Here is a 27,948-nt window from a genome sequence, read left to right on the forward strand (position 1 = left end):
CAGACCCATAGCAATGCCACACCACTCTGCCCTGCTCCACTGTCCATCCAAGCTGTATTCTGGGATGGCCCAATGCTCGCATGCTGAATCTGTTCAGGTAGACATTTTAAAAGTCGGAAGATTATTTAAAATGTCCCAATTTTTGCATTTCAAATGGGCTGGTGTATAGGGTAATGCCTAAAATAAAGCAGAGTCGCCTATTTTCTCAAGAGTCATCATCATCATGGTCTTCTCTACAACCACGATCTGAAGTTCACCACAAGCTGTGGCTGAACATCTTTCTTTTGGTGATACGGAGTTAGTTCTACTGCTTCTCCGACCCACAAGAGGGCGCTGTAAGCATATAATATAATCGGACTCCAGAAGAAGTGTAGTTTTTAAATTCCCTAGTCCTAAAAGTCTCCCATGTGTTTCTGTTTTGTAGGCAGGGTATGACACATCTCAGCGCATATTTACATTTTAACAAAAAAGACGGACGACAGAGGGGGAGGGCTTATGGTGAGACAGACCTCCCTTATTTCAGGGCAACCTCACATATCGTCAAGTCCAGACTACAACAGGTAAGAATTTTCCCAAAGGTTAGAATATTTAGAATAGATTCACCGGTTTGAATTTCACATGAAAAAAAGTTTTAGTGCAAATAGGATGGTAAGGTAGGCGAACTCCGACGGATGTTCACATACTTTCCCGTTTACCCAACTGACTGTAATTTAATGAATGTAAGGCAGCACCCACGTGGTTTGACCGTGGAGACTGCAGATTCTTTTGTTCAAAATCAATCAAAAAACGAGGAAGACGGACAGACACGAGAGACGCATCAGAATCAGGAAACCATTCGGTCGCTTGCCATCCTCTAACTTTATTAACGCCATCATAAAGTTGAACTTTCCAGCTAACTTATCAACTACTGTCTTTATTGCGGTGCGGAGAAAAAAACTTTCCCATCAAGATATTGCATTCAAGGTTTGTATGGCTTTGTTAAAAATAATAATGTTAATGCTAACTGACCTAGCATTTACCGCAGCTTGGCTAGCTATATAGGTATCGTTAGCTCACAAAAAAACCTCTTGCTTACAATAGCCATCTTTTTGCTATGTGCAGTATTTCTGACAACAGTGTAATTAGCCTTGTTTTGTCACCACAGCAGAAACGGTGGAGGAATTCACCGTGTTGAAGTATTATAGCATTGCACTATTAATAGAAATTGGTTTGATGGAGCGCCTCACGGCTTCATTGAATGGCTAGTTTGCTAGCTACTAATCTTATAGTTGGTTTGGTCAGATACCGACGGCTAATCTTGAAGCCAGCTGCGTACAAAATATAGGCTTCAAGCTAACAAAGAACTGAACGGACCCTCTATGCCGTGAGCCCCGTCGTCACGCTATCCAAATTGTATGCCAATGCTGCCCCTTTGTTTAGCTCGGTTTCTGCACCCGGCATTTCAGTCGCCTCTGCAATTCCAAATGCACATCAGATATTGCAATCAGGCTTTATAGTATTTTATAGACAGCACGCCTTATAATTAACCAAGAAGAACACTTTAGGGAAGTGCTTCTCCCTGGTGTTATGGCGTACATAACGTCAATCAACTTTAATGTTGTTCATGTTTATATGGCTGATAATTTGTCGAGTAAAAGACTCATTCATTCCAGAATGCAATGAACTTTTCATCTTTTTCCTCATAAGATCCTCTGGTTGGTTCGTGCGAGGTCTTAACCAATGAGAGGATTGTGCCATTTTTACTAGGCTGTGATGCCCATTTTATATACTTCGCTGTGCGGCGTTTTTTGCTGACCCAAGACATGTCGACAAATATAGCTTTATTCTGAACAGCGGTTAAATAGGCAGGGTGTTGCAGCTTTGTTGGGTATAGTCGTCATTGCTGATTCTGAAGCAGGGGTTTGCAACAACCAACCATCCCTCTTCGTGAGATTAAAATGCCTTTCACTAAGCTGAACCGCTCTACATGTCTTGCTGGCTGCACTGTTTGCTTGCTATGCAAAGAAAGCCAGTTTTGCCATACAGTCCCCCCATATGGAAAATGATTTTACTGTGAGCTTTCATATGAAATATTCATATGGCAGCATACCTTACATAATTAATAAACTGTGTTCTCATCAGATATGATGACATCACATCGTCTCAGGCGAAACAGATCTTTTTTCTTGTTGTAGCTCTTTGTCTATTGGTCCCACAAATGCACTCGGCCATTTTCACACATTTGATTACACGTCTGGAAATGACTCATTGATTGTCATTGATTTCACAAACACAGTTTCACAAGCAGTCTTGAGTTTAAGTGCAGGTTCAACTCACCCCACCACACGTCCTGCACAAGTCATTGAATCATAGTTTACTCTTTTTTTGTATTGTTATCAGTTCGTGTATAATTAAAAAAAAAAAAAACACGCCCCTTGTGTCACAGGAAATCTAAGCTACAATGCCCCGCAAGAAGGTGACTGATATCTCAGGGAACGGCGGCACAAAGAGGAAAAGGGCAGGCGGCCGCAAGAAAGACAGAGAGTTCAGCAGCGACGACGAGTTTGACGACTATGAGCAGGAGAACACCAAGAAGCCGGGCAGGACAGCCCCCAAGCCCGGCCTCACGCCAGTCACTGTGTCCGAGGATGTCAAGGAGAAGATTGTGAGTCCTTTTCTTTCTTTCTGCGTAAATTAGGGTATTTGCCTGTATTATGATGGGACAGTTTGGAGAGTGAGCAGAGAGCGAGAGAGATGTGGTAGGATGGCAGATATAACCCAGACGGGACTTGAACCCTAAGCTTGGTCCCTAAGGGCAACTGTTTATATACATGGGTTCTAAATTTTTGTTTTCCCCTGACTGCGCGAAAGTAACTGTGCACAACTCAACCTCTGATTTTTGGAAACCGCTGCCAGTGTCTTGCCCATCCTCATAACATTGTGTTTCACAAACACTGCGAACCCATGTATACGTTATCGGTGTCCTGTCTTGGCACAGAACGCCACAACACAACAATCCCTTCTTTTTGTGTGTTTTGGCACACGGCGGTCATGTTAAGCAGCATTAATAAATATTGCATGAGCAGACGCAGCAGACACCTTTGCACGGGCCCCCTACCTCACAGAGTTTCAAGTTCATGGTCTTGTTCGGCGTTGTTTCCTTTAGAAACTGGAACTTCCCAAAGGCAAGGGCCAGCTGGTCATTTTTGGAGCCACCAACTGGGATCTGATTGGGAGGAAGGAGGTGCCAAAGCAGCAAGGTGAGTAACGTGATTGGCCGCTTTACCGGTCATGTCCACATGTAACGTGTATGGGGCACCTAAGTCACGCCCTTCTACTTCCGATACATGGGGCAGGAGCTCGCAAAATTTTGAATGCGAGTCAATGGAGCGAGTCAAGCTAAATCCTCATCCCGTTTGGCATGTTCTCCGGATTTCACATATGATGACAGTGAATTTGAAAGGTTTGGATTTGCGTCGTAAGACCACTCATTTTCGGCACGCAAGAAACGTTATTTTAGCTTTTGTGCAAAACTGTGTTGGAGACTACACTTGCGCCTCGCATATCTGACGTGAACCGAGGCACAGCCAACCCTACCGCTGCAGCGTGGGTTAAGTGGCTGCACGTCGGACATGCGACGTCTGTTGTGTAGTCCAAATAATTACATATTTTTGCACACACACAACTAAAAAATCGCTTGCCAAGTGAAGTCAACAAGCACACCATTGGTTGTTATTAATTCTGAGGCACAGCATATGTGTGATCGACGGGGAAATGCGAGGTGGGTCGGAAAATAGCTTTGATCAGTCCATTACAGCCCAGTCAAAAGTTTTTCCGTTGCCAGCCCCATAAGGCGCCCGGAAGGGGTGGAGACTTAGGTGCCCCATTCACGATCAGTTCTTATTGGCCATGTACACTTGCCTTGCATATGCAAGGGTTTGCACTCGAGCCAAGGGTATTAGCATGCAGTAATGGTATTCTCACTGATTCCTTTGTAAACATGCATCAGTGACACACACACTCTCACACACAAGATTCTACAAACACAGATAGTCGCACCATTTTGAATATTTTACATGTGCTTACACCTCTGGCCTTGTGATGTGCAGCTTTGCATATTTACACAGCCCAGCCCAGCCCATGGCAGTGCAGTAATTTCCACATTATTATTATTATTATTATTATTTTTTTTTTAGGGCTGTCATTTTAACACGTTAATTCGATTAATTAATTACAAGGCGCATTAACGCGTTGTAAAAATTAATGGCATTAATTATTTATGGGTAGACATACGTTCTAAGCGCATGGCGTGGCAACTGAATTCACTCACTCACGCTGTGATAAATACAAGCCGTCCGTCAACTTCTAAAGCTAAAATACAATAAATAAGCTTACAACAAATACAGACACTTTTCTGTCTTTTTTCATGAACAAAAGCATATGTTTGTGTTTAATTATTTTTAGATATTTTTGAATTATTACGAGATATTTGACGCTGCATTGCTGCCAGCAGCTGTTCAGTTAAAAAATAGCTGTGGACCAACGACGTTTTCCTTCAATTAACACAAGCAATCAGACAATCTCTACAGCTTAAATACAACTAATAACATGTCAGACAAAATGTGGTGTTTTTCCCATTATCGATTTGTCTATATTTGATAACTTTTAGAAAGCATTTTATCAGGAGATGTAAGCTACAAGTCTGCGCTCGGCAGCTGGTTCATCTGATATGAATACAGGCGCATTTCAAGACAGTTTATCATTTGATTTGGCCATGGCAGTTGTATAATAGTTGGACTTGTGGTAGGCCTACTTAAATCTTTCATACAACTATAGCCCAGCATACGAATGCATTGACTGTTCAGGCTTTGAAACACACGACGCAAATATTTGTGTTCATGAAGTGTGACCGCGGTAGCCAAGCTACTACATAGAGCCGACCGCAATTTCAGCAGAGGTTTCTGCTCATCGGCAGAACAACACTTGTATATTCACTACAACATCAAACCACTTGATAGATAATCGCTACCTTTTCCACGCTGCACATAAGAATCAAAATATTACAGGCTCCGAAATTACCCCATGACACAAGCTACAGTGCAAGTGTCAACAGCGCAGAGTAGCCTATAGGGATTTCAATTTGCCAGCACAAAGTCATCGCAAGTGCTGGAAGATGATCTTCTCAAGTTGGATTGTGATTACAGCGATTTGAGTGATACATGCCACGTTCAGAATAAAATAATACCACTGTGCCACAGATGTCAAGTTGACAACTTTGATCGCTAACTTCCACTGACACCTCAGACACTGACGTTTTCTAGCTTCAACCAATCGCTATAGCCTACAGAGATAGGATGTCTTACCTTTCGTGCAGATAGTTTGGAGAAGTTTACATCAGTCAGTCAGTCTTTCTTGTCCTGTCTTATATCCATAGAATATTTTGGTGTAGAATCAATGTTTAGTCCAAGCAAGGGTTATTGGCTAGCTCAGTGCAGTTATCATTCCTGGCTAATCCAGCTCCCCAAAATGTAAACAAAACGTGAATGAATGCACGTCATCTGTTTCATCAGGGGGTGTTCCCATTTCCTTGAACTCTGACCTTTTCAGATAGATAGATAGATAGATAGATAGATAGATAGATAGCCTATTTATTCACTAACTCTGTTTACCAGGCCTATTTTAACATATTAGTACATCATAGGGCTTATAGGCCTATTATTATTTTTTTTACTATTATTATTATTATTACTATTATTATGATTATTATTGTTTCGCGTCATGAAAAGAACATACGAGTAAGTGTGATTAATTAGATTAATTAATTACAAATTCTGTAATTAATTAGATCAATTTTTTTAATCTACTGACAGCCCTAATTTTTAAAGAGCATCCTCTTCGCAGTAGTGTGTCTTGCTAGAACTGCATGGCCTTCACAGCCCTGTGCTCTGGGCTGGATCAATGCCGAATTGATCTGTGTGTGTGTGTGCTGCATTATAAGAATACATGCTCAAGCATGTTTCAAGATGGCAGACAGTGCACTTGCAGCGAACATGCCGCATCAGCTCCATCCGGCTTCATTTGTCCCCATACAAGGTGAAGGTCGTGTCTGCAAAGTTTATTTTCTGCAAGAGCAGCGCTGCCAGACCCCCATCTTGACCACATTCTCAAAATGCCTATTAATGGTTTGGGCCCTGTAGATTTCAGTTATGAATCGCACTAACAGATGTCACTGGTGAGGCTGTAAGTGTATAGCCCAACAGGTCAGACTATTCATTTTGAATTACTTACTACGTAATTCAGGAATGGTCTGATGCTTACGTTTCTCTGGGGAGGGTTTAGTAGTCCTCCAGGCGGCCGGCCAATAAGCGGACGCATTTGGGCGCATAATAACATGCATCGTGAACGTCAACTGTCAGCGATTGGTCATGGTCACCACTCATTTCAAATCAGAGCTGAGCTCACTCCTCCCACCCAAGCGCTCCAGGGCATCTAGGATCCAGACTAAAAATGGATTACAAAGTAGTTAATGTTGTCTGGTAAAACCAGGATAGTAAGTGTATGCTTTGAAAGCCATTAGAGCTGTTTTTGGCGGAATATTGCCAGGATCAAGCCAAATGACATGTATTGCATGTGAAGCCAATCAATGCCTGTCAAACATGATGGATAATGTGACCCTAAAGACATCAAAAGGAACCAAGGCACATAGACTACACGTAACTGGTGTAATGTTGTCTTATCTGACAATTTACACAATGCACCAATCACTGAACTGTTAAACAACAGCAGTTATGCGTGCTATGCCAGCAGAGGCATACTTTTGCATAAATTGATTTGGTCATCCAGTGTGTGGACATTTCCTCTTCACGGTACACTCAGGCTCCAGCGCCGGAGCTGCCTGTGTGCTGTGCCAGCATGGCTAGCTAGTAGCTAATTTGGGGCTCATTTTAACTCATTTCGTCAGACCTCAAATGATGTAATGCTATTGCTAAACCTGTTTTAATGATCATTGAAACTGAAGTCATTTTTTTGTGTGTGTGTTTGTCTTTGACTGTGTGTGTGTTGGCCTGCCTTTGTCTCCATGTGTGCGTGCGTGTGTGTGTGTGTCGGCCTGTCTTTGTCTCCGTGTGTGTTGTGTTGTGCATGTTGCATCAGCTGCGTACAGGAACCTGGGCCAGAACCTGTGGGGTCCGCACCGCTACGGCTGCCTGAGCGACGTGCAGGTCAGTGTGGTGGTGGCCGGGCCCTGCGCTGCACACAGCCTGCTCATCACCACAGACGGCAAGCTCTGGAGTTGGGGTGAGTACTTGGACACAGGGCTGATAGTATTCAGGCTCCAAGCTCTGGAGCTGGGGTGAGTACTTGGACACAGGGCTGATAGTATTCAGGCTCCAAGCTCTGGAGCTGGGGTGAGTACTTGGATACAGGGCTGATAGTATTCAGACTCCAAGCTATGGAGCTGGGGTGAGTACTTGGACACAGGGCTGATAGTATTCAGACTCCATGCCTGATTTCAGGCTTGACAGAGTCTGCAAAAATAAACACATTGATAATAATTCGCCATTAGGTTATTCTTTTCTCAGAAAGTGTTACAGGTTCAGGGTTTTCTTCTACTATTAGGCTTGAATAATGGTCATACACAGGCTATTAAATGTTTGAATAATGTGTCAAAATAAGCCTACGTTACGTCACTATGCAGTATCTTGTCGTCGTCGTTAGAGCAGGGGAAAAAGTTCAGGCTCAGGATTTTTTTTCACTATCACCCCTGTGGACATGATGGCAGTAGTAGTAGTAGTAGCAGTAGATATGCATGCCAAACAGCGGCCGCTTTGGCATAATGGTTAAAGGGACAGTTTGGTCAATTTCAACATGCAGTTGTAATGCTCACACTACCCTGGACTTGTCAGTGCCTGAGATTTTTTTTCTTCTTCTTCAGCCGTTTCCGAGATCCTGGTCATTGTAATGGGGGCAGCTCTTTGTTTACATTTCAAAAAAACATTTTTATTTATTCCCAAAAACATCCAAAAGGTTATAAAACATCAGCAGACAACTAGCAAACAGCAGTACCTTTTGGGAAAATATTAGGAGTTGGCCTATGTTTCATTTTTTAAAAATGTAAACAAACGCTGCCCCCATTAGAATTGCTCATATCTCGGAAAGGGCTGAGCCGAAAAATGTGGCATCACCAGGTGCTGACAAGTCAAGGGTAGCGTGAGCAATACAACTGCATGTTGAAATTGACCAAACTGTCCCTTTAAGGGAGGTGGTCTTGAGATTAGACTGTTGCAGGTTTGAATCCCACCCTTACCTCTCCGTACACCTCCATCCATGGTTGCAGTTCCCTTGAGCAAGGCCACCTAACCAGGGATTGTAACCAATACCTTGTAAATAACCAAGTCACTTTGGATGAAGGTGTCGGGTAAGTGTAATGTACAAGTATTTTCATGTTAAGAAAGTGTAATGATTCAGTAGTAGTAGTAGAAATGCATGGCGTGGGCATATAGTACAGTTACACTGCTTGGTACTATCATGCCATAATGTTAGCGTTGCATTACTGATCGCAAAGGAAGTTAAGGAACACATGTCTCTCCAAATGAAGGACGGGAAAGGCTTGGAGTGAGGTTAAATTTTACTTTTAGAACATGGAGCTGGAGCAAGTCCACCTGATGTCACATCTGCCCATTGTGCCAAAAAAGGGTTTTTGGTTTGGAACAACGTTGAAACATTTTTAGAAGCTGACGAGAGTCCATAAGGATGTTAGCTGTGGTTTTAACCTTGTCCAAGCCCAGAACTTAGAAGCTTTTAAGAAAGGGTTTTAAAAGTACCTCTTAATGATAATGGTGGCTAGGGCAAGAAAAAATGATGGGAATATTAAACATTACGAGGGCCCGTAAAATCCAGTAACTTTGAACTTTACTCCTTTGACCACAATGTCTTGGATGACTGGGAATCTTCAAACTTTCAGAGTACAGGTGCAGGCGCTGTGGCGCAGCGTGCTAAGCCCCCCACATTTGGGCTTACATTGCCCACGGGGACCACAGTTCGAGTCCGGACGGGGTCATTTCCCGACCCTGCCCCATCTGTCATTTCCTGTCTACTCTCACACTGTCCTATAATAATGATTGCCAAAAAATACTTAAATTAAAAAAATAAAAATAAAAAAAAAATCATAGTACCATTGACTCAAGGTCTTTTCTCTGATTGGTGACAGGGCGTAACGACAGAGGGCAGCTGGGCCACGGGGACACCAAGCGTCTGGACGCCCCCAAACTGGTGGAAGGGCTGGCCAAGGAGGTGATAGTCTCAGCCGCCTGTGGACGCAACCACACTCTGGCGCTCACTGGTAAGGAATAGCACACAACATAGTTGAACTAGCAGTTTGCAAACAATGTAGATTTTTGGCCCTTATTTGGTCAGTCTCGACAACAGATATGTCAGTTATTCTCAATCTGTGGGCACTGAAGGTATCTCACTGGTAAGGATATCACACAACTTAAAACAACTTACACAATTTACTGTATTTTATTGAAGGGGGAAACAAAACTAACCCTTCTTTGCATCTGCACTTCCTGTTCTGCATATTTCCTGTGCACTTTGTACCTGTTAGTGATGTTGGTTATGATTTATGTCCTTGATTGTAAGTCGCTTTGTTTATAAAGCGTCTGCCAAATGCAATGCAATGCAATGTAATGTAATGTAATGTAACTTAGTTGAACTACCAGTTTGCACACAACGTAGATCTTTATTTGGTAAGTCTGTAGAACAGATATGTCAGTTATTCTCAACCTGTGGGCTCTGAAGGTATTCCAAGTGGGCTGGAAATCATTTTATAAGAATCAAAATATTTGTGTGTTGACTGTTATTTATGTGAGTTGTACTGTTTATGTATTATTGGGTCAGAAATGGGCCCTGAACATTTGAACATTTCAAGTGGGCCCCAAGATCGAAAAGGTTGGGAACCCCTGGGATGATGTGTGATATTGACAAGGTGCAGATGCAGCCAACATATACATAAAATGAAGCATGCCTTGTACTCAAACTACATTAAGCATTTGTTATCAAGAGTCGTGTGCTGAATCCAAACACACCCGCATACACATGCACATCTATCTTTGGCACACTTGTTTTGCACAGGCCATTCATTTCATGACCTGTGACACTTAAACTTTAAAGTGATACTGTGCCATTTCTGGAAATAAGCTCATATTACACCTCCCCTTAAAGGGACAGTTTGGTCAATTTCAACATGCAGTTGTAATGCTCACACTACCCTGGACTTGTCAGTGCCTGAGATTTTTTTTTCTTCTTCTTCAGCCGTTTCCGAGATCCTGGTCATTGTAATGGGGGCAGCTCTTTGTTTACATTTCAAATTTTTTTTTTATTTATTCCCAAAAACATCCAAAAGGTTATAAAACATCAGCAGACAACTAGCAAACAGCAGTACCTTTTGGGAAAATATTTGGAGTTGGCCTATGTTTCATTTTTTAAAGATGTAAACAAACGCTGCCCCCATTAGAATTGCTCATATCTCGGAAAGGGCTGAGCCGAAAAATGTGGCATCACCAGGTACTGACAAGTCAAGGGTAGCGTGAGCAATACAACTGCATGTTGAAATTGACCAAACTGTCCCTTTAAGTTCAATGATTACGTTTTACCTTTCTCCTGTACTTCAAGTCGTTCTCTGAGTATGGCAGTGCACATTTTTACCTCCAAGCCAGCAGTTAACCTTGAGTCCTATGAGACTACCTAGCCGCCAGCTGGTCTCATACAATTCCATGTTAATTGCTGGCTTGGAGGTAAAATTTGCACGGCCATATTCAGAGAATGAATTGAAGTATAGGAGAAAGGTAATTTAACTCAAGGAGAGGTGAAATAATTGTATTTCCAAAAATGAGACAATATCACTTTAAGTGTCTATGTATATGACAAATAAACATCCTTGTAGAAGTATACTGCATGCATGTGTATCATGTTGCTGTGCTAACTCGATTTTCCCCTCTCCAGAAAGTGGTACGTGCTACTCGTTTGGCGAGAATAAGTTGGGCCAACTGGGTCAGGGCAGTCAGACGGACGCCGTTCTCACCCCGGCCGCAGTAAGCACATCTCCCTTCCTCTGCATGTACACCCACAAATATTTAGCCTGGCTGTTGCAACTAGTCAGGTCAAGAGCAATGCAAGTACTTTCTTAGTTCCTGAAAATACAGGAACTCCTCCCACTTTGCCGGTAAGCAAATAAATATAAGCAAACCAAGGGAGGCGGGTCAACCATGCCGTTTGGGAAATGATTAATTGCTATGCTCTTGGTCAGACCAAGTCTCGAAGAGATTTGAATGTCGATTATAATCAGGCTAACAAACCTTTGCATTTAGTCCACATTTGTATTTAGTCCTTGGGTTCTTTCTAATATCCTAATTCCTGTCCTTGACCTGTGCTTGTTGTGGTCTCGTGTTTGCTGGCACCCCGCCTCCTTGGAGAAAACAATAGTTTCCCCGCTGTCAGCGTGGCCACAACAACTTTCTGGGGACTATTCTTCATTCACCATCCAGATTGCAAATGAGAAAATTACATTACAGTTGCACTATTGTGAGATATTGAAATACATTTCTGTCGTCAATGACGTCATCACAAGTCCACAGGCAGGCAAGGGAGGAGGGGAGTTAGGATATTAGAAAGAAAACAATGAAGACAAAAGCCAGATGCCAGCCCTTCATCATCTCACACCAGTGAATTGATGTCTATAATTATGCCATGTAGACAAACTGTTGTTGTTTTCAGTCAAGTAGAAATTGTAAGACAAAACGCCAGAAATGGTGGGCACTGACACATCTAACAAGATAACATATTTTTGCTTTAATATGCTCATATGGGAGCTCATATTATATCGTCGTACAAAATATCAATAACATTGACGCTGATGTCCATGTTTCTTGTTGTGTTTCAGGTGATGTACAATGGTCAGCCGTTAGTGAAGGTGGCGTGCGGTGCTGAGTTCAGTATGGTGGTGGACTGCAAGGGTAACCTGTACTCCTTCGGATGCCCAGAGTACGGCCAGCTAGGTATGTGTCCACAGGAAGCTGGGGTGCATTTCTCGAAACCATAGTTGCTAACTACATTAGCTACTTTGTTGTTTGCAATGCAGTCTCCCATTGGCAACTACAAAGTTGCTAACAGGTTAACAACTACACTTTCCAGAAACACACCTTAGACTAGTAGACCTTAGACTTACCTCATTATACCTTCATGCGTGCTGAACTGGCTGAACTGCTGAACATGCGTCTGGCTGGCTTACTGTGAAGCATTTTGGACGCCGCGTGGCAGAGGCATCCATTCCTGTTTCAGAAAGTAAACCTGATCCAGCCCGAATCAGCTGATCATACTCAAAACAGATCAGTTACTCAATTCAGTGTCAGGGGTTTCTATTCTCTGAACTCTGGAGTATTCCCCTTCTATTCCACCCCCTATTTCAAGTCCAGGATGCATTGCTAGCCCCGAGCCATCCATCTGATGTCAAACAAGCCGGAATATTACATACCGTAGCACAAAAAGTTTATGGTATGTCTACATCAATGCTGCTCACTTAAGCACTAAGAGGGTCGAATGGAAATTGTCTTCATGTTTTCTTTATTTATTTTTTTACCTGGACGCAGCTGGTCCACTTGCTGCTAGCGGAATTGGCTTGGTCCTCATAATGCGTATCCTATTTGTGTGTGCGTGTGCATATGTGTATGCGTATTTGGGGCAGCCGTGGCCTAACGGTTAGGGAGTTGGTCTTTCAATCTAGGGGTTGCAGTTCGAATCCCTCCTGACCTCTCCCTAAATTTCCATCCATGGCTGAAGTGCCCTTGAGCAAGGCACCTAACCCTGCATTGCTCCAGGGCCTGTAACCAATACCCTGAAAAAGAATAACTAAGTCGCTTTGAATAAATGAAAGCGTCAGCTAAGTGTAATGTAATTTGTGTGTGTGCAACAGGCCACAATTCAGATGGGAAGTTCATTGCCCGTGCCCAGCGTATCGAGTTCGACTGCGAGCTGATCCCGCGGCGGGTGGCCATCTTCATTGAGAAGACCAAGGACGGCCAGGTGCTGCCTGTGCCCAACGTTGTAGCACGAGATGTAGCCTGCGGCGCCAATCACACAGTGAGTACGGCACACTTGTTTCTTTTGGAAGAAAGGAAAAGGAACAGAGGAAAAGCGTAGTAGCATATGGACATTTTCGTGGCGTAGTAACACATAATCTTCAGGAGTATGTGAATTTGTTTGGTTTGGAAATTCTATATCTGGAGAAACCTTACACAAGACCATTTCTTTCCCCCTCAAGTTACGCAACTGGTGAAACAAAACTGAAGGAAGGAAAAACACTGATTTAATCCAGAGCAATACTCCAACCTCATATCTATGTGCAACTTCAACTGGGAAGAATTGATAAAAGACAACCTTTTACTGACCTTTTCATAGGAATTCCAAATACGTTCTGTGTAAATACTAATGTGTGTAACTTACCGTACTCACTGCCATTGACTGCCATAGACTAATTCTGTATTTTGTTTGGAGCAGTGTTGTCATGGACATAAGACTCAATGTTCAACATGGCAGTATTGGGTTATTTGTTTTGGAAATAGTTTGAACTTGTATTGTTTTCACACACCGCAGCTAGCAGGTGTGTTGGAGATGGCCCATGTGTCACTCATCAGACAATTTGAAAACTCCCTCACACTGACCATTTTGCTGTTATTCTTGAATACACAACGTCTCGGTCATAGACCTTGATCATTACCCGATGAAGGTTTAGGACAGAAATGTGATTAATAAAAGATTAAAAAAAGAAAAGCAAAACGGTCAATGTGCAGGAGATTTTTTTCCAAGTTTTTGGAAATAACTGGCATCCAATGAGTTGCATACGTAGTCATACTGACTCCCAGAATGTTTTCTGTTTTTTCGTCTCCCTCCTGCTTCAAACAGTTTTTTTTTTTTTTTTTTTTTTTTAAAGAAGACACTATGTTACCTTTAAAGGTTTTGAACTTTTTAAAATGTATTGATGTGACCAAACTTATTTAATGTATTTAATTTATTTGTAGATTTTTAATGTGAAGTGAATTGTATTACCTGTACTGGCCATGAAATAGTCACAGCTGCATAATTGACCATAAATGTAAACAAACAAACAATCCCTCCTGCGTCACACAGCTGGTGCTGGACTCCCAAAAGAGGGTATTCTCCTGGGGCTTTGGCGGCTATGGGCGCCTGGGCCACACGGAGCAGAAGGACGAGATGGTGCCGCGCCTCGTCAAGCTCTTCGACATCCCCGGGCGGGGGGCCGCCCAGATCTACACTGGATACCAGTGCTCCTTCGCCGTCAGTGAGATGGGTAAGCACTGCAGCCTTGTCAGTTGAAGGAGAGGATTGTGCACATCCCAGGAAAAGGTGCAGGATGAAGGCCAACGGTAGTTTTCAAAGTGAGAAGTCTGCACACTTAAAATCCTTTTTGTTGTCTTTTCTTATTTCATAGCTGGATTACGTTTCGACTTCAAGTGTGCGGACTTCTCACTTTGAAAACTAAGCAGCCTTGTCAGGCAAGACAGACTGGAACATGGAATGCATAGTCTGGCACTGAGCTGGCTAAGTTTTGGTACCACAGTTTTGACAGTGGAACACGCATGGTCGCACGTTTGGGCCGACTGGACTGTGCCGGTGCCTGTTCCGCAGCAGATCTTGGCATTCGCTAGCTAGAAAGTTGGTTTGAACGCGTGTAGATCGCAGGTAAGCACTTCGGTGCCAAACGAAACTGGCACGGGCACCAGCACCGCTCTGGTCGGCCTGAAAACATTAACAGAGATGCACATGTAATGCCAACTGAATTAGAGCACAATTACTTTTGTCAGGCCTACCAGAACCTTGGCCTTTACCGCACCAGTTACATTCCAGAACTAAAGTGCTTACCTGTGAAACACCTGCTCTCATACCAGGCGCTGAACTTTTCTGTATGCGAGGTGACAATTTGTTACCCGGATGAACCTGCTGACATCCATGTTGTCACAGTTTGAAGAGGAAAACAACATATTCTTTCCAATTCCAAAAGCTTAGACTTCCAGCGTGAACACCCCAGCCAGTTCGAGGATAGAACGTGGGAACGTGCACCCTGCACGGTTCTGTCACCCTGAACGCGCCCAGTGATTGTTATACACTAGTGTGATGTGCATATTTTAAAATAGCTTCCCATTCCAGGTGGTCTGTTTTTCTGGGGCGTCACCAACACTTCTCGAGAGTCCACCATGTACCCCAAAGCTGTGCAGGACCTGTGTGGATGGAAGATTCGTAGCCTTGCATGCGGGTGAGTGCTCTCGTGTCCTCTGTAACCACTCTTCAAGTCTGATCTGGGCCAGGAGGCTTACTGTAGAAAGCATGTTAAATAACTCACCTTTGTTAACCCATTGACGCCTAAGGCACCTGCAAAAAAAGGATGCTGAATGCCTGACCCCTTTTTAAGAAAAGCTGCTCTCAGCCTATAATAACCTAAATATCTCACCTTCTGAAGCACTTAAAAATATGCAATTGAAATATGCAAAAAAATGCAAGTTGCATTTAAGCGCTAAGACCCTAATCTTTCATTAGAATGTGTTCATTCATCTCAAACAGAGATTTTTAATAAAGTTGTCTCAAATCTCATGAGCCTGAATGTTGCGTAATGCAGCGCCAGGGCCAATGTTGCGCCACGCAACATCAGGCATCAATGGGTTAACTCAAAGTGGTAATCGCTCTTATAGAAACAGCTGTGGCTTGGTGGGGGAAACAAGCCATATGATTATTCTAGCTGTAGTTGACACTGAATGAACCTTTTATAGGTTACTTCTCATAACCACCCACAAAGTGAAATTCCTGGGCATCTTTTTTATATATTTATTTTAACATGGCTTACTTTGGCTCACACTGATTTTGCTTTTAAATGATGCTCCCTTTTCCAGTTTTTTCCTAATGTTTATGTAATTATTTGTTGTCCAGGAAGAGCAGCATAATCATCGCCGCTGACGACAGCACCATTAGCTGGGGCCCCTCTCCTACCTTTGGAGAACTGGTAAGTTAAGAGGAATCTATGGCATGGGCCAGGAAGAGGGGACATTCAAGATTCGGTAGAATAGTCTCAATAACTTCAAAAACAAAAGTTTGAGCCTAAGCTCAGATGGATGGATGGGTAGGTGGTCGTGTTGATGGGAGGGGGGTTAGGTGTCCTGTTTTATTTTTATACCAGACTGTATTGTATTGACTGAATTGTATTCCAATTGCATCTTCTGGATGTAATAAGAAAAGATTCAAAATAAACCATGGAGAAAAAAAAGTTAGGTAATAGAGTGTGTTTGTTTGACCTTCTGCCCTGGGAGCAGGCCTGTAGTGGGCGTGGTACGCAGTCCACTTACTTCTCCTGAAGTGAGATTAAAAAAAAAAAAATCTGTCCATGTTTGAATACAAATAGGGGGTTGACATAAATTGCCTAATTAATTGATCAACGATGTCACAAATCGCGTACCCCCACTTTAAAAATCTCCACTACACCACTGCCTGGGAGTAGGATTGGGATATGGAGAAAATAAGAACAAGACCACAGCGGATGGAATAAAGCAGTTTTGTTACATTTTGTGAATCCTTTTTTTTCCAGGGATATGGAGACAACAAGCCCAAGTCTTCCACTACAGCCCAGGAAGTGAAAACTTTGGATGGAGTCTACTCAGAACAGGTACAGTAGGCGTTTTACATGCATAATCTTCCTTTTTATCATACATAACTGTTATTCAATGTGCTGAAGAGAAGAGACCTCTTCAGCTTTTCATACAGGCTACTCTGTGGTCAGAGTAACGTTTTGTCTTTTTTGCTGAGTACTCTACCAACTAAGGCTTATATTGTGTGCAGATGTCTCAGTGATTTTATGTTGTGTGTCCCCATCCGCAGGTGGTGATGGGCTATTGCCACACCCTAATCATCGCCCGCCAGGAGTCGGAGCAGGAACAGGAGAAGCTGAAGAAGCTGCCAGAGTACAACCCCCGCACGCTCTGAGCAAGGCCAACGCCCCCTCCACTTCTCATGACATATTATTTTGTCGTTTTCTGAGTTACCGGTAACTTTTTTTCTTTCCCCGATCCCTCTACTCCTCCTGCCCCAGAAGCAAACACATCTCCTCAGACATTAACCAGCACCTTTATGGTCACCGTGTACGGTTGAAGATTATGATGATGGTGAACAGGGTTGGGTCAGGCAAAGCAGAAGTGGGATTATTGTTTGTTTGGATACAAAGTTACAAAACCGTTTAGCATGATGGTGGGAGAAATGACGTGGGGAGGAGATAACGAAGATTGGGAATTTGAATCAAATCTTAATGATGAGAGTCAACACTGCAATATGATGGGCATCAACAAGTGGATAATTTTTCGTGTTTGTTTGTTCGTTTCCCCTTACCAGCATTTGTGTGTTTGATGCCACTGGTTTCTGCTGGGAGAGGAGATCAGGCCCTGTTTCCCTCCAAGCACTTAACACTCAGTGGACCCCTAACCCAAACCCCTTCCCCTCATCACGTTTTTATTCCCTTTCTTCTACATTCCTGCTGGAATTCCCGACACAGCATTATAGGTTTTTTTTTTTTTTGGTTGACGTTTCTTTTAATCATCAATTTTGAAATGAAAGCGATCTGTGTTTTCCCTTTTCCAAACACAAGGTGCTACATTGTTAAGACACAGACTGTCATATGAGGTACAGGCCCCCTACTGGGATCACACACACAAACAAAAAAAAGACGACCAACACTCCATATCTGTGCCTTTTATGTGACATATTTAAGGGCATGGCTGTTTATGTTGTCCCAAAGACAAGTGTTTTACTCAAAATTTAATTGAGCTCTGTTCACGATGGATGGTTTGTTGGTTATTTATTCTTTGTTCTTTTTTTTTCTTTTGTTACTCGAATATTGTCCTTGTGTCTTTTGTCAAGTCAGTTTGTGCAATCTGAGTGAAGGCTTAATAAAGTGGTGACATTTTTATGTCTTTTGTCCCTTTTGAATGAGCAGTTTGGATTCTTGGTTCCTGTTTAAGTGCTTTGGCTGAGGTTGCAGGTTGATAACGGTAACTAATGAACGGCTATTACAGGAAGAGGAAAAATCCAGGGAAAAAGTAGAGTTTTACTGTTTGTGTTAGCTTGCAACAAATTGTTACTCATTTGTTTATCAGCTGTGTATGTCCTCGGGTTAATACAGTACATCCAATCCTTTTACAATTTGTAAAACATCTTGTTTTTCATGAAAATGTTGAATAAAGATTAATGTAAATTGGTAAAAAAGCTGTGATTTTGTGAGTTAAAAATATCTTTGTGTTAGTTCTTCTGAAAACCAGTGTTAGTTTTGGGACAGACTGAAGCTGATCCCAAATAATAATGAAGGGCTGGAAAAACAAACATTTGTGGTATGAGAAACCTGCTGACCGTTTCATAAACTGCTTTTTTTGCATTCTATTCACTGAACACGAGTTTGGTGTGTAGTTGTCAGCTATCAGGTTTTTCTTATGCAAGTCCCCCCGGAGCTCAAGCAGGCCGTCCCAACATTTTGACCCCTGCATAAATCTGTTTGAGAGCTGCACTGTATTTGCCTGATACCAATTGTGAACTCCGTTGTCCAAATGTTTACACTCCAGCGGTTATGTGGGTGACAATTCAGACAATTGCGAACTTTATCACTCTCAGTAAGATAATGGACCACTACAGTGAGATGCCGACATTCCAAGGACAGATCACTCGCTCGCTGTATGCTACAAGGTTATGATTCCCCATTTTCAGACTGAATCTATATAATGCAGCGATAAAGTTGCTGTGCTTCCAAAACCTTAGGCAAGTAGTTTGTAAAACAAAAATGTACTGGCTAGAATTACACAGACAAGTGTCTAAAATCAGTCCAAAAGGTTGTGCAGACTACATTGTAGTTATAATTTGTGCTTCGTATGAGAATATGTGGCTGACAAAAAAAACATTGACGGCTCCATGTTAAGTCACTTGGCAAGGATTGTGCTCCACCAACACAAACAAATGTAGCCACCCACACTATGCCAATTCAACTTCTTACTTCACTTTTGCACTGGCCAAATTTAGCCACCCTGTAATGGACAGGTGTAGCCTAAAAAAATCTTTGTGAAAGGGTTTGGTGGAAACATTGTTATGGGGTCACTGCATACAAAATGTGTCTAAGAGGAACTAGTTTATGAGATTATACACACTAATGTATGAAATAACTAATACTGGTAACACCAAAAGGCTATTTATTTTTTGTTACATTCACTGAATGATAAGATATGACAACTTAAGCAAAAGATAACCCACCCACATTCCCCAGCACCCCCCTTAAAAAAAAAAAGCCAGGATGAGCTAAATGTGAACTATTGTAAGGGTACGATGATTTATTGAATGTACAAAAAAAAGGAGGAGGGCTGCCATTTAATCCTCGTCTTCCTCCTCCTCTTCATCCTGATTGATCTGGAAGTAGCGGAGTTCATAGCTCTCCTTGGTGTTCGCAACCACGCGCAGCCAGTCCCTGAGGTTGTTCTTCTTCAAGTACTTCTTGGTGAGATACTTCAGGTATCTGTGGTAAAAAAAGAGAGAATTCAAATGTGTTAACAAATACTTCTTGGTGAGATATTTCAGGTATCTGTGGATAAAAAAACAGAGACAATTCAAATGTGTTAACAAGTACTTCTTGGTGAGGTACTTCAGGTATTTGCGTCACAAGAGAGAATTCAAATGTGTCATCACATCATTGGGGCAATAACGATAAACTCAACTCACAAATCGATTTGTATCACGATCTTTGTCTTACGGTTCGATACACTCCATGATTTTTTTCAATGTCTCTTTTTAAAATGAATTAATTTGCTTTTTTCAAACAAGTCAACTTTATAAAACATTCTCAGTTCGATACAATATTGTTAAAGCCCTACACATTGGTTCAAATGCTTGTAGAGCAGACCACTTGTGATTTCTAGACCACCACACCACACTTAGGAAAACGTGGTCATCATGTTTCTATCTGCCAACAGAAACACGAATACTAAAACATTTCGCAGCATTTCACCCATCTGTTTGCAGCGAGGTATCATACAGGTGAAAATATGTTTAAGCAGCACGTCTATTTCAGTCATACCACTGCCAAAGGATGAACTGTCTGTCACCCAAACACCACTTTCTCAATGTAAACTGCATGTAGCCTACGTCCCTTCACTTGAAACAGCTGCCAGGTGCTGTGCCGATAAGAGTTGGTCAACAACTATGTCATTGAAACAAGCTGACATTTTTGCTCATATGCCTGCAATATTTTGGGTCAAAGCTGCATTAGACATGTCTGTGTTCTACAGGGTACAGGTCACAATGTGTTCCAAGTCTGCTAATGGCGTACTGTCCATCTGGACCTATTTGTCCATATGTTTGCAGTTCTTAGGTCATAGCTGCATTCCATTGACCCAGGTTTAACATTTGCTGACACGCATTTCTGCAAATAAACATGAACAAATTCTCTGTGTGCTGGTCAGATGTGTAGTAAAACCTTGACGCATTTTCCTCCTAGTACTAAATAGCTGATCTACCTGACTGAGTTCTCATGGCAAGGCAGAGATGGTTGGATCAAATTTGTGGCAGGGTTTTCACTTTCTAAAGCCAGGATCGACACCTATGCTGTTTGTGAACTCACTGAACACACTGATATATTTTATTGAGTGATATATTGCTTTTCAGTTACTTGTGTGATGGCAATCTGCTAATACAATACAAAAACGTAGCCTGGATTTACCATACACTGACACTAATTTCATTCACACAGAAGGTCTGGAACAGCCAAATTGAGAAACAATTACTGGTGGGAGGGACAAAGTCTGTTTAAGTTTGGAATGTCCGTCTGATTTTACCCAATGGCTACTATGGTTGTGACATATACCCCGTAATCTACTTATCTGTGAGGAGTCATGATTTCCCCTCCACACACTCCGCCCTCTCATTTTAAATGGGCGTACCAGACTGGGGGTTCTTTTTAATATCCTATCTCCCATCCTCCCTTGTCACTGACGACAGAAATGTATTTCAATATCTTGAAAAAGTGCAATACTAATGTAATTTTTTTCACATGCAACGGGGATGGTGATTGAAGAGTAGTCCACCCAAAAGTTGTTGTGGCTACGATGACAGCGGGGAAACTTTATTGTTTTCTCCATGGAGGTGGGGCGTCAGTCATTCCAAGTCTGCATACCGGAAAGAACCCTGGATCTATGGGAGTTACATTACATTACATTGCATTTAGGTGACGCTTTCATTTATTCAAAGCGACTTACAGTTATTCATTTCCAGAGTATTGGTTACAGTCCCTGGAGCAATGTGGGGTCAGGTGCCTTGCTCAAGGGCACTTCAGCCATGGATGGAGATGTAGGGAGAGGTCAGGGGGGATTCGAACCTGCAACCCTTAGATTGAAAGACCAACTCTCTAACTACTAAGCCACGGCTGCCAAATATGAATTGACTGGAGCTTTAGGGATGGCAAGGCCAGCAACACAGTAAACTCTGACTTCCATCCTCGACCTGCGCTTGTGGCCTCACGTTTCGCTGACACCCCGTCTCAGTGGACAAAACAATTAAGTTTCCCCTGCTGCCAGCTTAGCCACAACAAATTTTCTGTGTCTATTTGGGGGACTATTCTTCATTCACCATCCCGATTGCAAATGAGGAAATTATATAAGAGCTGCATTTTTGCAAGATATTGAAATACACTTCTGTAAGGTCATCATGAGGCTAGAGGGAGGCAAGTGAGCAAGGGAGGATGGGAATTAGGATATTAGAGAGAACCCCTCACTTGGGAACCGTCAGCTGTGTAGTGTATTTATAGAATGCATGATGACCCCCATTTGCCCATATTAGGTAGGTGTTCCCTGTCTGTACACAGGACATCCGTCAATTCCAATATTTTAAGGCAAAAATCTGGAATTTTCAATAGGCGAAATCCTGAGTCAACAGGATGACAGTGACAGATCGGACGGTGCATTCTACTTTTCACAACAATCCGCGTGCGAGGCCAGCCCTGTCCAAAATCCCCCCCACAGCACACATTTTAAAAGGAGCATGTACAGTGTGAGAAACAATGAGTTCCTCCTTGTTATTTTGTCTCTACAGTTGTCTGGGGCTCATGCAAAACTTCAAACTAGTGCAGGTTATGATGGGGTTAATCGCACCATTCGCTATTCCAAGGCTGGTGTGTACCATATGAACAGCGTTGTATGAACTGACGGTTTCTGCGAGGCAAAGAATGGGCACACAAACGCCTACGGAGCTTGAGGGTGCCAGCTCGAATTTTCAAGGAACTTGAATTCCTGGTGGCACCTTGCATAAAATCTACTGGCAGGTAGATTGATAAGCAAGACTCTCCCAGCCTCTCTACATAGAGGGGGTGTGGCTCGTCGGGCTAACTGACAGGGGCGTGGGTATCTTTTCAGGACCTACAGTGTTTTTTATAATGTGAAAAATCTGGTTATTTTGAGGGAAAATGCCAAATCGGGAAGACAGGGAATGTGACAGAGAGATAATGTGAGAGATAATGTGACAGAGAGATAATGTGACAGAGAGATAACAAACAAATGAATCGTGAATTCAGGGATGATTGACAGGTATGGAGTGCACCCGTCTTTGGCATGGGGCTACAAAAGGCGCTCCCCTCTCCCTTTCAATGGGCACCTTTCCTCACTTTCTGCACGAACCCTTTTGCCCTCTTTCCTCTCCTTGGCATCTTTGTCTTTAAGCACTCGTATCTCTCTCCCTCCTCTTCAAGCGGAAATCTTGCATTGTCTCTATACATTCACTACCTCCTATATAGGACTGGGTACCGAAATTCGGTTCCTTAATGGAATTGAATGAAAGGCTAAGGTTCTACTTGGCATCGAAACGTGCCTTGGCTGTCGGTTCCACATTTCGGTTCCTAGATGTCCATCATGTCAGTTATCATTTCGCATTTATAACCCCTGAACGTTAACGCCGTCAGAACGGCAGTCGCTTCTGGCAAAAAATCTGGTAACATTAATTGTGATCATTCGGGCTTGCAGAGACTGCTGGCAGGCTACAACCCCCTTTTAAACAGGTCGTCAAATCATCTGGATACTAACGCTGTTACGAGAGAATCTACCATCAGCCCATCTTCAATTTGTGTAGGTTTACCGAGAAGATCAGCCTATTTCTAGCGTTTGTAGACGGCAAAGAATTCAAACTTTGTCTTCGACACAGCCACTGCGAGCCAAGAAACAGCAAGAGGTGTGCAAACGAAGCATTCCATCATTCTCACGCAGATGGTTACATCGGCGTATGAGGAAAGTAAAAGTCGGCAACACTGTTCACTCCACCATGAATCATCAAACAGTGTTGGGGACCTTTTCCCTTTAGTGGTGGGTGCGCGCATTCTCTGACTTTTTGGATTACACCGTGAATCATTGCAAAGTTTAAATTTCATGTCAATAAAATGTAAACTCATATCAGAAGCATCAGGTGAGCTCAGTCACTTTTGGCCGCGAGAGACTTTCTTTGTGCCACGGAACGCAGTAACGTGGATTATTGAAACTGAAGACTTGATTTCTTCTATGTGGATATTTTTTTCCCGTTTGGTAGCCTATAATTACGGACCATGCAAAGAACTTGAAACAGAGCGCGCCCAGTGCTTCACTGCGTGCGTAACAAGCTATAGCCAAGTCGCCTCCGCCCGTTCCCCAAATCCGCCCGCCTACTTATAAGTGATGATAGTTAATTATGTATCCACTGTTTAAGTCAGGAATGGATATCGACATGATACGGAGTTTGTATGCATACAATTTGAAACGGTGATGACATTTAAAACTGAGTCAAACGGCCATAAACAGCATTGTAATGAAGGGTGTCGTAACGGCAGCATGAAGGTGGAACTTTAATTTCACAACGACATTCTGGCTAAAAACTCGCCCTGGCTGCTTCCCTGTTTCGCTTTAGGACTACAAGTGTGAACGAAATAAGCAAAACAGCATGAAGGAATAACAGTAGGCTAACGGAAATACCGACGTGACCTGAAATCAAGCGGGCGGAATTGGGAGCCTTTCGCCGGCGAATTGTGCTGAAACTAGATTTTGGACATGCTGGACGTTATCTCCAAATTACGATAGAAAGGGCCACCAATGTTAGCTAATATTGCTCATTACCTCATCTACACAGTTGCCGCTATCCAAAAATATACGATAGCATAATCAAATAGTATTTGAAATAGTGACATTATCACGTTCACAGTGAAGTGATCAGTGAAGTGGGCGGAATTTGGCGACCTTACTTGTTTTAAAAGTGTTTGCAAGAACAGCATACCTGTTAGCTACAAAAAAAACGGCAAACTTGCCTGATTTTAAGACAAAAGTTGGAAAAGTTTCAACAGGCCAAATCCTGACAGTCAACGGGGCGGCAGTGACAGGTCAGACAGTACACCATGCTTTTCCATTTAACAGTCCCTGCGCGAGGCCAAAATCCCCTCACACAGGGCATGTTTTAAAAGGAGCGTGTGCAGCGTAAAAAATGAAATATGAGCTTCTCCTTGTTGTTTTGCCGCTCAAGTTGTCTGGGGCTGATGCAAAACTTCATGCTGGTTCAGTTTGTAATCAGGTAAATTTGCACGATTGTCTGTGCGATTGCCATGAACATCGACTGTATGACTATGACCTGATGCTCCGATGCAAAGATGCACAGCACACCCACGAAATGGATAGGGTTGGATTTAGATTGTAGTTCTCAATTTAAAATAAATTCCCGGGAACTTCAACTGGATAATAAGGTACGCTCGGTGGCCGTTTGAGATTTTTAAACATTTCGTTCTACCTCCTATAGAACACTGCTAAGACCTTTCTACTTTAACTGAACTGCAGCTTTTAACTGTGAGCACTATTTCTAAGAGGAATAAGCAAACCATTACCTAAACAACATGCAGAAGCATGGCGTCTAGAACAAAATGATGGGTCCTTGTAGAACAGATTTCAAGCATTCCCGCCCTCAGTTACAATTGAATTCAAGACTGCTTTTTGCCCATTACCTTACACTTCAGACATCCACTACAAAACCCAGGAAATGATTGTGGATGACCTTTGGTTAGACAGAAGTTGGTTGTCCGAATAATCCATTTCAGGGGCTTCCTCACTTCACTGCCACTGTGGTTTTAAACTCAACTCTGCACATATCTGCACACATCGCTTGTCATAGGACTGTCACGACTGCAAGTCCAGCATGATGACATGTCTTCAGTTAGAAAGCACAGTGTGCACTTGTTAGTCACCCCTCCTACCCCTTGGTAAGGGAATAAGCTACAACAGGGAGTGCCACAGTCTGTTTGTTTAGTTATAAGATCTGCCAGCACCAATTGACTGCAGGATAGGATAGATCAGTCTTTCAACCTGGGCTTGCCCATTCTGCCTGTGATGCGACATTGCATTTCACAATAATGTCAGCTTCATTCAATCAGCTTATTTTCAGTTCTTGCTGATCAAGAAGAAATCTGTAACCAATATGAATCAACACACTACCCATTCACCATTGGAATCAATGGTCTGCTGTGGTACAGTAGACATTTGAAAGGTGCCCAATGATACTTCCTCTAACAACCTCCACTTATTTGCATCTACACCCTTAATACCACAGCATTCACATATAGCATTCATGATTCGCTAACAACCAAACATCCTCTAGAGATCATCAAGGGGCTGTAACGCCAACAAACAAATGACATGCTTCAAGCTACAATACATTCCATATCTCCATATGTCACTGGGTCACTGCGAGAGCACTGAAGTTGGTATCAGTGGACTTCCTTTCCAATGGTAACGGCATACCGAGCTAAAATATGTTTCATGAACAGACACTAAAGGGCTTGAAGCGCTCAGGAGACTTTGCAAACAATATTACTCAGGTGCTCATCTGTAACGGATGAAGTTTAAGTCCAAAAAAGGCTTTAATTTAACATGGTTAAATATGGCGTTGCGGCCATATTGGCCTTCATCAGGGCATGAACAATTGTTTCATGAACAATTCCTTTCATTTCCACATTACATTCTGCCATCTGGTGTCCTGTGAGTCTAGGTAAGCACGGAAGTTCATGCATATCCCACACCTCTACAAATGGGTCAACTCTTTTCATAGTAAATAACATATAACTTGACAGGGAGTAAAATGAGCACCGTCCACCACAGCTTCAGACTTCCAGACATCCAACGCAGAGCGAATACCTCTAATAAAATAAATAGCCAAATCTAAACCACATCTAAAATCTGCAAAATAATAGCCACATCTAAAATCCTGCAGTCATTCCAAGACTTTTTACAGGTGGGGTACGCTTGGAAAAACAAAGTATGGCATAAAAAGCATTTTCTATATTGGATGACGACCAAAACCCAGACAGGAATCTCACAATTCATTCCAACAACACACCCGACTGCATGGTTCACAATCACAGAATGAATAATATTTTTTTCCCAACCCTCTTTAAAGAGTGACAAAATACATGGTGAGATGCTTGAACATTTTAAATTCTATGACATACCTCTTGGAGAAGGGCACCTCAGAAGACACTGTGATCTTGCTTTTGCTCCTTTCAATGCTCACCACGCCACCCCCAAGGTTTCCAGCCTTGCCGTTCACCTTGATGCGTTCCTGCAGGAACTGCTCCTGTTTGGAGGGGCATCAGAAAATGTGAGCACATTATGTGAGGGGAAAGAACAAACATCACTGACAAGAATTACATAATTTTCCCCAATCATCATCAAATTTTGTTTTTATGACTGCTCTTTTATCATCCATGGTTTGACTGCACTGGAGGGCAACATAATTTTGTTCATTTTTTAAGGGATTAGGCTTTTAGATTAACTTCCACATTTCATTTTTTTATGAATACGTGGGCTATCAATTACTATAGAAGAAGGAGGTGGAAGGAGCTGAACTTCCCATGACACAATCATTTGAAGCGAAGTTGACGTCCGTAATTGGCTACATAGTAAACCAAAACTCCAACAATGTGTTGATAGTCTGTCACTTACGAAGTTGGCAGCATCCATGATGCCATCCTCCACGGGATGGGTGCAGTCCAGGGTGAACTTCAGGACCTGCTTCTTCTTCTTGCCGCCTTTGGCTGGCTGCTTTTTGAGTTTCTGCGTTCGGAAACAAAATAACAATTAATTCACTGTCACCTGCAATACGATTACTACACGTCATGTCCAACTACAGCACCATGTTGTTGAACAGCCCTCACTCGAGACGAATGTTCTGCACTTTGCCACGTATGGGTAAGGCGGGAAATGTAATGTTTTGACCCATTAAAATGTAACTCTGAATTTACTGTAGCCAGACATATCAGTCGTGCAAATCAGTAACGAGATTAAATGCAGCGGGACAGTAAACTGACATCATGGCTAGGCAGCTAGCTAGCATACATGAGTTAGCTACGAGGCCTCGGTATTTTCTGGGCTTATAACTCAATTTGTGGGGTTGGTGATAGTGATTTCAACTCTCGATGAATTGACCAGAGTTTAAAATCAGACACCAATGCTTAATCGGCCTCTGAAACGCCGTAAATGTTGACAATATGCTTGACTTGAACCACATGATTTGTACGCACCACCGGAGCCATGGCGAAGATTTTGCAGAAAGGAAGAAAAGGTGGTGCGCACGCGCCAAATAACAGTCTGCTCAGTCAAATACCGTTATCATCGATTGATCCATTCTATCATAACTCTGTGTGTCTGGTGTTACAAAGTAACAACATAACCCCAGTGTACAGCCAACTGGCAACAGTTATAAACATTGCCATGGTGTTATGTTAATAATGTTTGCTTTTGATTCAATATGGTAATACCAGTACAACATGTGTTGTCCTTCAGGCCAGGGTGAGAGAGGAGTGGTGACAAGACCTGTGAAAATCTGACAGCTGTTATGTAA

General features: G+C 42.6%; 2 protein-coding genes across 3 annotated transcripts; one reads left to right on the forward strand and one right to left on the reverse strand.

The window, feature by feature from the left end:
* The first annotated feature begins 432 nt into the window (after positions 1 to 432).
* On the forward strand, positions 433 to 17,995 carry rcc2 (regulator of chromosome condensation 2). 2 transcript variants are annotated; one of them, XM_063208423.1, is made up of 13 exons: positions 433 to 560; positions 2,426 to 2,644; positions 3,146 to 3,239; positions 7,132 to 7,275; positions 9,188 to 9,319; positions 10,981 to 11,069; positions 11,918 to 12,032; positions 12,947 to 13,113; positions 14,161 to 14,341; positions 15,199 to 15,304; positions 15,973 to 16,045; positions 16,625 to 16,702; positions 16,915 to 17,995. In XM_063208423.1, the coding sequence occupies exons 2-13, from the start codon at positions 2,441 to 2,443 to the stop codon at positions 17,017 to 17,019; spliced, it is 1,488 nt and encodes a 495-aa protein (XP_063064493.1). In that variant the 5' UTR covers positions 433 to 560; positions 2,426 to 2,440; the 3' UTR covers positions 17,020 to 17,995. The 2 variants fall into 2 exon arrangements, with proteins under 2 accessions (XP_063064493.1, XP_063064492.1); XM_063208422.1 differs by lacking the exon at positions 433 to 560 and adding an exon at positions 631 to 963.
* A 1,377-nt stretch (positions 17,996 to 19,372) lies between these two features.
* Positions 19,373 to 27,722, reverse strand: LOC134456848 (large ribosomal subunit protein eL22). Its single transcript, XM_063208425.1, has 4 exons — positions 27,629 to 27,722; positions 27,051 to 27,161; positions 26,558 to 26,682; positions 19,373 to 19,579 (listed from the first exon to the last, which is right to left on the reverse strand). The coding sequence occupies exons 1-4, from the start codon at positions 27,638 to 27,640 to the stop codon at positions 19,435 to 19,437; spliced, it is 393 nt and encodes a 130-aa protein (XP_063064495.1). The 5' UTR covers positions 27,641 to 27,722; the 3' UTR covers positions 19,373 to 19,434.
* Between the last annotated feature and the right edge of the window lie 226 nt (positions 27,723 to 27,948).

Source organism: Engraulis encrasicolus, chromosome 10 (genome assembly GCF_034702125.1).
Source record: "Engraulis encrasicolus isolate BLACKSEA-1 chromosome 10, IST_EnEncr_1.0, whole genome shotgun sequence".
In the NCBI taxonomy this organism is placed as follows: domain Eukaryota; kingdom Metazoa; phylum Chordata; class Actinopteri; order Clupeiformes; family Engraulidae; genus Engraulis; species Engraulis encrasicolus.